This window comes from Somniosus microcephalus, chromosome 11, assembly GCF_052327205.1.
Source record: "Somniosus microcephalus isolate GS21.2 chromosome 11, FLI_Smic_1.0, whole genome shotgun sequence".
NCBI lineage: Eukaryota > Metazoa > Chordata > Chondrichthyes > Squaliformes > Somniosidae > Somniosus > Somniosus microcephalus.
The window spans coordinates 132,302,110-132,316,751 of NC_140997.1; the positions used below are offsets into that span (position 1 = coordinate 132,302,110).

At 46.9% G+C, this 14,642-nt stretch overlaps 1 protein-coding gene across 6 annotated transcripts in view; it reads left to right on the forward strand.

Moving 5' to 3' along the window:
• dock3 (dedicator of cytokinesis 3) overlaps positions 1-13,091 on the forward strand; it is a 1,512,713-nt gene extending 1,499,622 nt beyond the window's left edge. For 5 of the 6 annotated variants that reach the window (XM_086001257.1, XM_086001258.1, XM_086001260.1 and 2 more), the window contains 2 exons: positions 6,746-6,868; positions 9,645-9,802. In XM_086001257.1, the coding sequence (XP_085857383.1) occupies positions 6,746-6,868; positions 9,645-9,787 (266 nt within the window). In that variant the 3' untranslated portion in view covers positions 9,788-9,802. Of the gene's footprint in view, positions 1-6,745; positions 6,869-9,644; positions 9,803-10,697 lie in introns of those variants that run through there. The other variant, XM_086001262.1, reaches the window with a different exon arrangement.
• Positions 13,092-14,642: the final 1,551 nt, after the last annotated feature.

Genomic DNA, 14,642 nt, shown 5'->3' on the forward strand with positions numbered 1-14,642 from the left:
ACTCATTCCAGCTATTGATCACCCTCTCGGTAAATAAATATTTCCTGTTGCCTCTGAAAAGTGTCCACACATACACAAAACTATACCCAGAATGTGTGCACTTTTCTGCTACTGCCTGAGCATCTTTAGAAGTAGTGTTCCAGGTTTATTTGCTGCTTTTGATTAAATGGCCTGAAATTTGCGGTCGGGATGATGGCGCACTGGCAGAGTTCGCCGTCATTCCGCCTTTGAACCTGACCGCAACTTCAGGATTTGGTGCATGCAAAGTTGCGGTTTGTCAGTGACAGTTCCGAAACTGACTGCACTGTGCCCGCCGCCCCGCACAGAGCCGGCAATCAGTGAAATTTCACAAATCATTGAAACTGATGAAAACTTCGGCTTTATGCAGTAATTATGCTGTTAAATTCCCCACTAAAAGTTAGACCCAGGGATTTGGTGTAAATGGGGTTTTAACAGCGTTATTGCTGCTAAACAAATGTTAAGGGCCTGGAAAACTAATTTTAGTTTTGTGCCGTGTGAAATTTGTCCATTTTAATAAAACTTTTAATTTTTATAAACTTTTCAAAAAAAAGTTTTACTTTTTTTTTAAGTTTGCCCATCTTTATTTCAGGTTTGCCTTTTCCCCATGTGAGAGCCCCAATCTTTGTTTTGCTCTCTCTAACATTTTTTAAAAGTTTGAATTTTAAAAGCTTGCTGACTTCCTTGTTCGCTATCTGTGAGAATTCTGTGTTTTGATTGGCTGCTTGGACAGCCTGTTGACGTCACAGCAGTTTGCACAAGAGGATCCTCATTACAGTTCGTTGATTTGAATTGAAGGTCAGAAAACCCGAAGTTCTTGACACAGGGATCACGAGATCCTTATGCGAAGCGTACTTCAGGGTCAGCAGCGAACACTTTTGCTTCGTTGCTGACTGAAAATTCCGGGCCATTATCCTTTGTGTCTCTAAGATTCTTCCTCAGTTGTGTCTTTTCAACATTGAAGAGCCCCAGCTTATCTATCTGCTTCTCGTCACTCATCATTTTAGTACAGGTGCACTATCCCTTATCCGAAAGCCTTGGGACCAGCTGAGTTTCGGTTTTCGGAATTTTTCGGATTTCAGAAGGTATTATTATAAGACTGGGAAATTTGTATTTAATATAAATTTTAAAAGTTCAGGCTACCTCTTGCGACTGTTCCGTGTCTCATTCCCCTTCCTGCTTCTCTGGAAAGCTGGATATCGGCTGACTCCTACTAAGCTGGCCCGCAAATCAGGTCGGGGGTCGGGTGGGGGGGGAGAAAAGAATATCGGGCGGGCCGCGGTTCAGGTCGGGGGCGGGTGTCCGGTGGGGTCGGTCGGTGGGGGGTCCGGGGGGGTCGGTCGGGGGTGTCCGGGGGGAGAAAAGAATATCTGACGGGCCACGGTTCGGGTCGGGTCGGGAGAAAAGAATATCGGACGGGCCGCGGTTCGGGTCAGGGGTCAGGTCGGGAGAAAAGAATATCGGACGGGGTTCGGTTCGGGTCGGGTCGGGGATAGAAAAGAATATCGGACGGGCCGCTGTATTGTTGGGTTCACTCTCCCGGTACCCGCTTCACACTGCCCGGCTCGGCCTGCAATCTCCTACCCAGGAGGGAACTCTGTGACCCTCTGCCCTGCTCAGCGTAAGTCGTGCGCCACTCTGGTCATGTCGTGCGCACGACTTATGCTGAACGAAAAAACTTTTGGTTTTTAGAGGTTTTCGGTTTTCGGAAGTTCGGATAAAGGATAGTAGTACTGCGGATGAGGCCTGACCAGACCAGAATACACCCGGGGATTGGAACTTAACTGATTGGGAAATATATCTCAGGGTCCTGTTTGCTTTGTTTGTTGTATTTCACACTGTTTAGACATCTTCTTCTTAGGCAGTGTCTCGGAACTGAGGATGACTTGCTTCCACATTAAAAATGAGTTCTCAGGTGACTGATGAGTCCAATGCGGGACCTACAGTCTCTGTCACAGGTGGGACAGACGGTGGTTGAAGGGGCGGATGGGTGGGGTGCTTGGGTTGACGTGCGCTCCTTGCGCTGCTTGCGCTTGGCTTCCACCTGCTCCTGGCGAAGAGACTCAGTGTTCGGCGCCTTCCCAGATGCTTCTCCTCCACTTTGTGTGGTCTTGGGCCAGGGATTCCCAGGTGTCGGTGGGGATGTTGCACTTTTTCAAGGAGGGTGTCCTTGTAACGTTTCCTCTGCCCACCTGGGGCTCTCTTGCCGTGTTGGAGCTCCGAGTAGAGCGCTTGTTTTGGGAGTCTCGTATCGGGCATGCGGACAATGTAACCCATCCATCGGAGCTGATCGAGCATGGTCAAAGCTTCGATGCTGGGAATGTTGGCCTGAGCGAGAACACTGACGTTGGTGCGCCTATCCTGCCAATGGATTTGCAGGATCTTGTGGAGGCAGCGTTTAGTGGTACCTCTCCAGTGCTTAGAGGTGCCTGCTGTACATGGTCCATGTCTCTGAAGCATACAGGAGGGCAGGTATCACTACTGCTTTGTAGACCATGAGCTTGTTGCCGGGTTTGAGATCTTGGTCTTCAAACACTCTCTTCCTCAGGCGACCAAAGGCTGCACCGGCACACTGAAGGTGGTGTTGGATTTCGTCATCGACGTCTGCCCTTGTTGACAGTAGGCTCCCGAGGTATGGAACGTGGTCCACGTTGTCCAAGGCCTCGTTGTGAATTTTGATAATCGGGGGGCAGTACTGTGTGGCGGGGGCAGGTTGGTAGAGGACCTTTGTCTTACGGATGTTTAGTGTAAGGCCCATGCTCTCGTACGCTTCGGTGAAAGTGTTCACGGTGGTTTGGAGTTCGACCTCCGAGTGTGCGCAGACGCAAGTGTCATCTCCATACTATAATTCAACGACAGAGGATGGGACGACCTTGGATCTGGACTGGAGGCGACGGAGGTTGAACAGTTTCCCGTTTGTTCTGTAAATCCACTCCAGCAGGGAGCCTACTGAGGGTGAGATGGAGCATTGCAGCAAGGAAGATTGAGAAGAACGTTGGTGCGATGACACAGCCTTGATTGACACTGGTCTGTACATGAATTGGGTCTGTGGTGGAACCATTGGTCAGGATCACGGCTTGCATGTTGTCGTGCAGCAGGCGGAGGATGGTGACAAACTTTTGAGGTCAGCCGAATTTGAGGAGGACATAAGAACATAAGAACATAAGAAGTAGGAGCAGGAGTAGGCCAATCGGCCCCTCGAGCCTGCTCCGCCATTCAATAAGATCATGGCTGACCTGATCCTAACCGCCAATCCACTATCACAGAACCATCTCCTGAATCTAACAGAATTAGACACACGAAATAGGAGCAGGATCAGGCTACACGGCCCCTGGGCCCGCTCCGCTACCCACAGGGCCATGACCGATCCGAACCTAGACTGATGTCCAAATTCCTGCCCGCTCCCCATAACCCTTAATTCCCTTTACTTCTAGGAAACTGTCTATTTCTGTTTTAAATTTATGTAATGATGTAGCTTCTACAGCTTTTTGGGGCAGCATATTCCATGGACCTACCACCCTCTGAGTGAAGTAGTTCCTCCTCATCTCAGTTTTGAAAGAGCAGCCCCTTATTCTAAGACTATGCCCCCTAGTTCTAGTTTCACCCATCATCGGGAACATCCTCCCCGCATCCACCCGATCCAACCCCTTCACAATCTTATATGTTTCAATAACATTGCCTCTCATTCTTCTGAACTCCAATGAGTAGAGTCCCAATCTACTCAACCTCTCCTCATATGTCCATCCCCTCATCCCCGGGATTAACCGAGTGAACCTTCTTTGTACTGACTCGAGAGCAAGTATGTCCTTTCTTAAGTATGGACACCAAAACTGTACGCAGTATTCCAGGTGCGGTCTCACCAATACCTTGTACAACTGAAGCAATACCTCCCTATTTTTATATTCTATCCCCCTAGCAATGAAAGGCAACATTCCATTGGCCTTCTTAATCACTTGCTGCACCTGCATACTAACCTTTTGAGTTTCGTGCACCAGGACCCCCAGATCCCTTTGTACTTCAGTACGTTCCAGTTTCTTGCCATTAAGATAATAACTTGCTCTACGATTTTTCCTGCCAAAGTGCATAACCTCACACTTTCCAGTATTGTATTCCATCTGCCAAATCTCTGCCCACTTACTTAGCCTGTCTATGTCCCCTTGCAGGTTTTTTATGTCCTCCTCACTCACTACTTTCCCTCCCATCTAAGCATCATCTGCAAACTTTGATATGTTACACTCGGTCCCCTCCTCCAAATCGTTAATATAGATTGTAAAGAGTTGGGGACCCAGCACTGACCCCTGCGGAACACCACTAGTTACTGATTGCCAGTCTGAGAATGAACCATTTATCCCAACTCTCTGCCTTCTGTTAGATAGCCAATCCTCTATCCATGCCAGAATATTACCCCCAATCCCGTGATTTTTTATCTTAAGCAATAATCTTCTGCGTGGCACCTTGTCAAATGCCTTTTGGAAGTCTAAATACACTACGTCCACTGGTTCCCCTTTATCTACCCTATATGTTACTTCCTCAAAGAACTCCAGCAAATTTGTCAAACATGACTTCCCCTTCATAAAACCATGCTGACTTTGTCCTATTAAATTATGATTATCCAAATGTCCTGTTACTGTCTCCTTAATAATGGACTCCAAAATTTTACCTACCACAGATGTTAGGCTAACCGTTTCCAGCCTTCTGTCTACTGCCCTTTTTAAATAAGGGTGTTACATTAGCAGTTTTCCAGTCTGCCGGGACCTTTGCCGAGTCCAGGGAGTTTTGGAAAATTATTACCAATGCATTCACAATCCCTACCGCCACTTCCCTCAAGACCCTAGGATGTAAGCCATCAGGTCCAGGTGATTTATCCGCCTTGAGTCCCATTATTTTACCGAGTACCACTTCCTTCGTGATTTTGATCGTGTTTAGCACCTCCCCCCCCTTTAGCCCCCTGTTTGTCCAGTGTTGGGATATTCTTAGTGTCTTCTACTGTAAAGACTGATACAAAATATTCATTCAGTGTTTTTGCCATCTCCATATTTCCCACCATTAATTTCCCGGTCTCATCCTCTAAGGGACCAACATTTACTTTAGCCACCCTTTTTCTTTTTATATAACTATAAAAACTCTTACTATCTGTTTTTATATTTTTTGCTAATTTACTTTCATAATCTATCTTCCCTTTCTTAATCAATCTTTTTGTTATTTTTGCTGTCTTTTAAAGTTTTCCCAATCCTCTATCCTCCCACTAGATTTGGCTACCTTATATGCCCTTGTTTTTAGTCGAATACTATCCTTAATTTCTTTACTTAGCCACGGATGGCTGTCTTTTCTTTGACACCCTTTTCTTCTCAGTGGAATATATATTTTTTGGAAGTTTTAAAATAACTCCTTAAATGTACACCACTGATCATGTATCGTCTTACCCTTTAATCTATTTTCCCAATCCTCTCTACTCAATTCCTCTCTCATACCTTCATAGTCTCCTTTATTCAAGCTTAGCACGCTTGTTTGAGATCCAACCTTCTCACCCTCTAATTGAATATGGAATTCAACCATGTTATGGTCACTCATTCCAAGGGGATCCTTTACTAGGACATTTTTAATTAATCCTGTCTCATTACACAGGACCAGATCTAAGGTTGCTTGCCCCCCTGGTCGGTTCAGTTACATACTGCTCAAGAAACCCATCCCTAATACACTCAATGAACTCATCCTCAAGGCAGCCCTGCCCAATTTGATTTGTCCAATTAATATGATAGTTAAAATCCCCCATAATTATAGATGTTCCCTTATTACAAGCCTCAACTATTTCCTGATTGATACTCTGTCCAACAGAGTTGCAACTGTTCGGAGGCCTATAGACTACGCCCACTAGTGTTTTTTTCCCCTTATTATTCCTTACCTCCACCCAAACTGTTTCATTATCCTGATCTTTTGACCCAATATAATTTCTCTGTATTACAGTGATTCCTTCCTTTATTAACATAGCCACCCCACCTCCCCTTCCTTCCTGCCTGTCCTTCCTGATCGTTAAATAACCTGGTATGTTTAATTCCCAGGCATTGTCACCCTGCAGCCATGTTTCTGTAATGGCCACAAGATCATACCCATATGTAGTTATTTGTGCCATTAACTCGTCTATTTTGTTACGAATGCTACGTGCATTCAGATAGAGAACTTTCAAAGATGTTTTGTGACACTTAGTTCCTGCTTTTGCCCTTTTTATTACTTTACCTTTTACTCCATACCTTCTGCCCCTTCCTGACACGCTCTGGTTTTCAATTTCCCCACTGCTACCTAAGTCTATGACCTTCTCTGTTGTCATTTTTATTATTTGCTCTCTAGGAACCTCCCCCCCACTAGTTAGTTTAAAGCCCATAAACACTCCATAATCCCTCACAGTTGACAGTGTCGAAGACCTTTGTGAGGTCAAAGAAGGCCATGTACAGCGGTTGGTGCTGTTCCCTGCATTTCTCTTGTAATTGACGCGCAGTGAAGATCATGTTCATTGTACCCCTTAGTGGGCATAGTGAAAGGATGAGTCAGCTAACATTCCCAGGTCTCTTTTAAGTATCCGCGTCGGTAAGCTCTATCCCACCCATGGAGTTTTTGTGGTTCCTATTTTTATTTACACTACACAGTGCCTTACATTTGTCTGTATTGAACTTCATTTGCCACTGATCAGCCCAGGTACTTGTTGACTGACATTGGTTTTACTGTGTTTTAGCGGTACCAGCAGCCCCCAGTAGCTGGAGTCTAGACAGCGGAACCAGAGACACAATGCCATTCCTGTCAGCACATGTGGGCACCATTGTTGCACCCCCAGTACCACCCCGCTCATTACCACCTGGTAAGTAGAAAACCAAGCCCCTTTATTGAATCGGCCTAGTAAAGGAAAGTTAGCTCAAAAGCCTGTAATATAGTGAGTGAAGGGTAAGGAGACACCATTACTTTGACTTGCTCCTGTAACTTGTGGGTAATATGACATTAGTGGTCTATTTAGACTCTGTGCCTGCATTACATAAAAAATATTAGAAGAGGAAAAGTGCATTAGGCCTAACCAGACCATCTCAATCCTCAATCCCTTCTCTCTCCAGAAAAGCATCTCGTCTTCTGAATCCATTTAGTATCCACTATGGGGGCCTTTCCTGGTAACTTATTCCACAAGTCTGCTACTCTTTTTAGTGACATAGTTCTACTTAGCTTATCTACATGTTGTAAAATAGATCCTCATTGCATTTAATGAACTGAAATGTTGTATAAGACTACAAAGCACAGATAGACCATGTGAGCTCTCCACAGTGATGTGAGGAAGCAGAATGGATGGCATCTCCCTCATGGTGCAAACCGCTGGATTACTCCATCCTGAAGAATCATTATGTTGAGACTCTCAGGTAAAGGGTCAAGACTTATGATACAGGACAACACGCATAGAAAAGAGTCAGAAAGAAGATGAGGTCTATGAAGAAATAGTGCTTAGGTGATGCCAAGGTTGGGTTTTAAAAGCCTGTAGATTGCAAAGGGAAGTGAAAACTGTGGAAAAGAATGTTCGACTAGAAGATGGTAAGATAAATCTTCATTTGAACACAGTGAAGATGCCGGGAGGAAGTAGATAGAGCATTTCGGATGGTATATTTGGACCTTGGAGGAGCAAAAATGATAAGCCAGAAGAGCACTCACCATTGTGATATCAATAAAATTGAGACAGATAAAATAAGTTGAAAGCTAGAGATAGGAGAAGGATTGTCTATGATCCAACAAGCTTTTGTTCCATCAGGTCCAGGAATATATGCAAGGTGCTCAAAAGTTATCTTTAAAGTTCAGTAATGTTGGTGAGGATAAGGGTGTTGAAATGATGGTGGTGATGATTTGGGGACATTTCTCTTAGTATAGGTAAGTGTTCTGGAATAAAAACAGAAAATTCTGGAAACACTTAGCAGGTCAGGCAGCACCTGTGGGGAGAGAAACATAAGGGCTGGATTTTGAAGGGTCCCACCTACACGGTGCTGAGGGACCCGGGAGACGACGGGAAACCCGGAAGGTCGGGTTTCCCACCCGGAAACCAGCCTGATTGACAGGCTGGCTTCCAGTCATGCTGGGAACTCGGAGAAAGAGGCCGCAGCAATGGGTAAGTGCTCGGCCCAGGATGGTGGGGCTGGGGGCGGAGTGGCGATCCACAGGGCGGAGGGGGGGGGCCAATCCCCGACTCCGGGGCCGAATCGTGATTCCAGGGGTGGGGGGGTCCGATCCTCGACACCGGGAAGGGGCAGGTTGCTGTTGGGGGGCGGGAGGAAGCACTCCTGCTCCTCCCGGCCCACAAGCATTGCTCCCCGAGGCTGCCTCGTTGCAGCCACCAGGAATCTTAAGCCCCAGGATCCCCGGCCGCCTGCAGTAAAATCTGCAAAGCAGGTTAAAGCAGAGGCTTCAGGCCTCATTATCATATGTAAATTGCTAACCCACCTCTTGGCTGCGGGCTGGCAGTCCGCTGCTCCTCCCCCCATCAACCCCTCTCCGTCCCACCTGAGTGAAAGGTGAAAGTGGGTGGGTTGGGGTTGCAGTTCACATTTTTTCCACTTTCATTTCCTCCTATGCCTCCAACCCACCCGTTCTTACCTCTGAAAATTCCAGCCAAGGTTACTGTTTCAGCTCAATGACTTTTCATCAGAGCTCAGCTTCAAGGTCATCGACCTGAAATGTTAACCTTATGTCTCCACAGATGCTTCCTGGCCTGCTGAGTGTTTCCAGCATTTTCTGTTTGTATTCCAGATTTCCAGCATCTGCAGTATTTTGCTTTTTGTTTTAACTGTTCTGGATTTGGGTATGGAGGCACAAGATCAACATTTTCAGACAACACAAAAATAGGGAGCATGATTAACTGTGAAGAGGACAATAAAAAGCTTCTGAGAACACAGACAATTAGATACCAGATGATAGATAATGTGGAGAAATTAGGTGATACATTTTGGGAGGAAAATAAGAAGAAATATACACTAAATGGTAAAAATTTAAAAGGAGTAAAAGAGCAGAGAAATCTTTAAAAATGGGAGGATAAGTTTTTAAAAAATGCATTTGAGATCCTAGATTTTATAAATAGAGTACAAAAACAGAAATCTAACGCTAAACCTTTACAACTCACTGGTTCGGCCGCAGTTGGAAAATTGTGTTCTGTTTTCGTTTTTCGTTTTGGAGAGGTGTAGAAGAGATTTACCAGGAATGAAAGGCCTTCATTATAGGGGGAGATTAGAGAGACTGAAGGGAGAGGTTTGGAGAAATGTCTTTATGTTGAGGGATGATAGGACATGAAATATCCTATCAGAAACAGTGGGGGAAGCAGAATGCATAATCACTTTTAAAAGGAAAATAGACAATTTTTTGAAAAAGAAAACGGTGTGGGAACAGGACAGAGGAATAGGATTAAAGGGATAGCTATTTCACAGAGTCAGTGTCGACTCGATGGGCCAAATGTCCTCCTTCTGTGCTGTAAAATTTGAAGATTCCATGATCATGGTGATGTTGGTAGTGGTGATGGTGACGATGATACTGATGGCAGTAATGTTGGTGGCGATGGTTAAGGTGAGGCTGATGATTTGGTAATATTAGTGAAGTTTTCTCATTTGTTTACCCAGGTCATTTTTCTATGAATTTTGATGCCTTCCATCATCAGATCAGTGATATACCGCCTGCCTTGCCGGCACGAACCCTACGCAAGGTAAGTAATCCACAATTGGTCAGTGTTAGCCTGGTAGCTCCACAAAGAAAAAAAATCTGAATGAATTCACCTTTGCACAGACATGCTTGGAAACCTCATCTGTGATGTTGAAGTATACATTCGTATAAATGGAAAAGGAAGTGTCAAGGACAGAGAAATATAAGCTTGTGCCAGAGTGATAGGATACAGCTTTATTTCCTGGACTCCCTATAAAGAAGCAAGAAAGTCTTGCATTTTTTAGCGCCTTTCACGAACTCGGGACGTCCCAAAGCTCTTTACAACCAATGAAACTCTTTTGAAGTGTAGTCACTGTTGTAATGTAGGGAATTGCGGCAGGCAATTTGCGCACTGCAAGCTCCCACAAACAGCAATGTAATAATGACCAGAAAATCTATTTTAGTAATGTTGGTTGAGGGATAAATATTGGCCAGGACACTGGGAGAACTCCCTGCTCTTCTTATAATAGTGTCATGGGATTTTTATGCTTAGGTCCCCTGAGGGTTGAGTGGTAGATGTATGATCCTTTGTGGTTTTGAGCCGTCTAGACCAGAAGGTTTCATTTTTAGTCCCTGTACTATGTTGAGTTAGCTGATCTCAGTTAGGGCAGTGATGGGGCTGCTGCAATTGGCCTCAATACATCAGATAAAGGAGGGGGGAAATCAGCCTTGATTCTTGTTCCTGGTCGCTATCCAGAGACCCTGCAGCAAATTGTGCATCTCTGTGCCTTGAGGTGCGGAGAAGATCGGGTTTGGCTGCGATGCCCTCCACAGTTGAATAGTCTGCTAACACTCATAGTCACGATTCTAAGCTCACTTTGTCATTGACCACAGTCATGGGCAAGAACTTGCCTGGAATGTCCCACCTGAACAAAGATATTGCGAGATGAAAGGGCTTTTATTTTTGGACACACAAAGGACTGCGAATATTAACCTTCTTTCCTGCTTTTTTCTTTCTCCCCCACCCCCAGCAGTCTTCACTGCATCCCATTCCTGCATCGCCTACCAGCCCCCACTCGGGTCTTGATGGCAGTAACTCCACTCTGTCCGGCAGCGCGAGCAGTGGGGTGTCCTCTTTAAGTGAAAGCAACTTTGGCCAATCAACGGAGCCACCGCGCACTGACACGACAGACTCTGTCCCCAGTCAGACCTGGAACCCGGACGAAGATGGGGAAGCCCCTTATATACCAGTAAGATACAGCCTGTCTGAACCAGACGTCATTGAATCGGTGAAAGCTCACCCATGCCGCAGCCACTCTGCTCCCACTGGGGTCATTCCTAAGGAACCTGCAGAGATCCCAGTCTTGCCCCCCAAACCATATCACCCCAGGCCTGCATACACAGACAATGAAGAAGCACTTGAAGAAGAGAGCAGGCCAAAGGCTTTCACACGCAAACTGTCACAGTCCGGCCACAGTGGTAAAGAGGACCAGGCCAAGGTACCATGGGAACATGGCATCAATCAAGAATAGGCCACAACGGGCACTGAAAATCAAGGTGTTCACTGGTTCATCCTACGGGTGTCAGCCACCTCTGTTTATTGTAAACAGACTACATTTCTTTGAGAAACTATTTACTTTGGACTAATACTTTGATTCTGTGAGAAGGGAGGCCTGTCTGTTTGTGGCCTGGCTGCTCTCTGATTGCATTTGCAGTTGGAGGGCCCTGTGTGGAGAGCATTGGAGTGTTCTGAAGAGTCCTCAATCCTTCAGGTCCAATTTGGGAAAATTTCCTGTTGCAATCACGCACTTCACTTTGATTATTGGGAAAGCAAAGAATGAATGAGGCATTTGATGAATTTACAAGGGTTGTGAACCTCATAGGGTATTAATCATTTCATTATGTTCCTGTCTCTTCTCTCCATTTTGCTTTCCTTGTACGTATGTTCTATTTGTTATTCCTCAGTCTTCTGGTCAAGGCACTTTATATTTCACCTTTGCTAAGAATTGTGGGTAAAATGATGTCACTGAGGTCTGGTATTTCTTGTGTGAGAGCTATACCTGAAAAGCAGGAAACCCAGAGAGAAGTGTACCAGAGTCTTGGCCCAGAAATTCGGGTCTCCACGGGTGAGTACGCACGGGGTACTCACCCGTAGGCCCAATGGAAGTGCCGGTTTCCTGCATGCACTGCGCATGCGCGGGAAACCGGCACTTCTGTTCCTCTGAACGAAGGGGTTCAGAGGTCCAACGCGTGCGCAGGAGAGGCTGTGCGTGCGCATTGAACTTCATTTTTTTTTACAGGTTTTCCCGGGAGGGTAAGTCTCCAGAAGTTAGACATGTAAAAAGCAGTCGCAAGGGCTGCTTTTTACAAGGTAAGTGGTGAATTAATTAAAATTAAAACATTTTTTCCACAGGTTTATTGTTTTTAAATACGTTAAAGCAAGGTAAGTTTATTTTTAGCCCCATTAGAAAATAAAATTATTTTTTTCAAAAATTTAAATTATTCTTTAAAATAGTTATCTCATGTAATTTATCGTTTATTTCAAAAATGTGATGTTTTTTTAAAATTTATTTGACGATTTAGTGCTGTTTTGGGGCCGTAGTATTTATAAGTCTTGACAGCATTTTCTGTCAGACTTATGAATGGAGCATTCCCTGCTCCGATTGGCTCCCCATGGCCCACGTGATTCCAGGGGACGCATTGAACTAACTGCACCCCTGGGATACGCAAGCACTGCGCGCCGGCAGCTGGACCAGGCCCCGGATCGGAATTCCACGGGGGCCCACAACACAACGGCCGGCGCACAAGGTAAGTGCAGATCGGGGGCTTGCACCCGCGGGAAGCTCCCAACCCGAATTTCTGGGCCAATATCAAAAACAGTCCAGTGTAAAGCAGCACTAGATAGACTCTCCTGGGTTCAGACAGGGTGGCCTAGAAATTCAGTGGGTTGCGCCAGCCGCTAACGCCATAAAAGGGCTATATTTCCGGCGCTAGACACTTAGCGCCTGAACGCAGTCCGATCTGCGCCGACGCCCAAATTCAGTTGACATTTAGCGCCGGCGCAAAGTGTTTGCGCCCGCTCAGGTGCGCGCGGCTTATGACGTCATATCGTCGCGCAACGTTGTTTGTGCGCCCCAAACCGGAAATTCAGTGGCGCCCGCACAATGTGGGCGTGGCGCTGCTAAGAACTGTGAGGTGGAACGCAAAAGAGGCCCTGTGGGCCTCGGGGAGCGCAAATTAAAGGGCACTTACACTGACCTATAAAGCCCAGCCATTTTGCTGCAATGACTTCACTGCTTTGGATTTCTGGACAGAGACCAAGGGACAGAGGTTACTGATTTGGGACAACATAGGAGAGGTATTTTTGGCTTCTGGCCAGTGCTTTGACATTTGATTCATTGTGATTTATCTGTTCTCAACTTTATTATGGGGGCTGTATGGGGGGCCAACCCTCAGTTGCAGCATTATGTGCGAAGGGCTCGCAGACGCTGTGAGAGAGGGCCAGCCATGCCTAGACGCAGAGGGGCCATCAGGCGTCGGCAACGTAGGCCTTACCCACTCAGGCAATACCGGCAGCAGGTGTCCTATCTCACCATGACTGCGGCGCATTGTGTGAAGAGGCTGCGCTTCAGAAGGGAGGTGGTTGCAGAGATCTGCCAGCTGCTTCACACAGATCTGCGTCCACAGCTGATGTGCAGGACGTCTCTCTCGGTGGAAGTGAAGGTCACGGTGGCTCTGAACTTTTATGCAAGCGGCTCCTTCCAAGCCGCTGCTGCGGACATAGCGAACATCTCCCAGTTCGCCGCGCATCGCTGCATCCGGCAGGTCACCGATGCACTTTACGCGAGGAGACACCAATTCATCTCCTTCCCCATGACCCGACAGAGGCAGGAGCAGCGTGCAGTCGGATTTGGCAGGATCGTGGGCTTCCCCATGGTGCAGGGCGCCATTGACTGCACGCATGTGGCTATGCGGGCACCTATCCACAATGCCGAGGATTACCGCAACCGGAAGGGCTACCATTCCCTAAATGTACAGCTGGTGTGTGACCACAGGCAGCGCATCCTAGCTGTCAATGCCCGCTTCCCAGGAAGCAGCCACGATGCATTTATCCTGCGCCAGACTACTGTGGCTGACATGTTCGAGGCACAGCCTCCACCAAGGGGATGGCTTATCGGGGACAAGGGCTACCCTTTGTGTACATGGCTCATGACCCTGCTCCGCGCGCCCAGGACCCCAGCGGAGGAGGCATACAACGAAAGCCATCAAGCCACAAGGAACATCATCGAGCAAACGATAGGCGTCCTCAAGCAACGGTTCCGCTGCCTGGATCGTTCCGGAGGATCTCTTCAGTATTCGCCGGATAGAGTCTCCCAGTTCGTCGTCGTGTGCTGCATGCTGCACAACCTGGCTATCCGCAGGACTCAGGCACTGCCACCTGGCATTGCACCACCACCTCAGGAGGATGAGCAGGAGGAGGAGGAGGAGGAGGAGGACCAGCCCAGGAGGGAGCGACAAGGGCCAAGGGCCGTCCGCCGGGGGCTTATTGATCGACACTTCTAGGCCCCCTGTCAGGGAATGGCCTGTGGCAATGAACGCACCTGAGGCAGCCGCTCCGCAAGCCCTCAGCCGGTTAACGCAACAACCACTTCAAACATGACACCTGGACATGCTGAATAAATCAAAAGCTTTATTTCACAAACTCAGGGCCCTTCCCACATGAAACAGAAAAACAGACAAGACCCCCAAAAAACAGTCAAAAACATCTGTCACTCCCAAAACCTGGGGAGGACTAACAAAACTTGCCCATCCAAAAGGCCTTCAACAGCGGCCTTACAAAAATAAGCCCCCCCCTACAACAGAGACACCCCCATGAGAACAAAAAATGCCTTGATCCTCGGCCTTAACAAAATAATGCCCCCCACAACACAAGCCCCCCAATATAAAAGAAACCGCTCTCACCACACTCTAATGGGTGT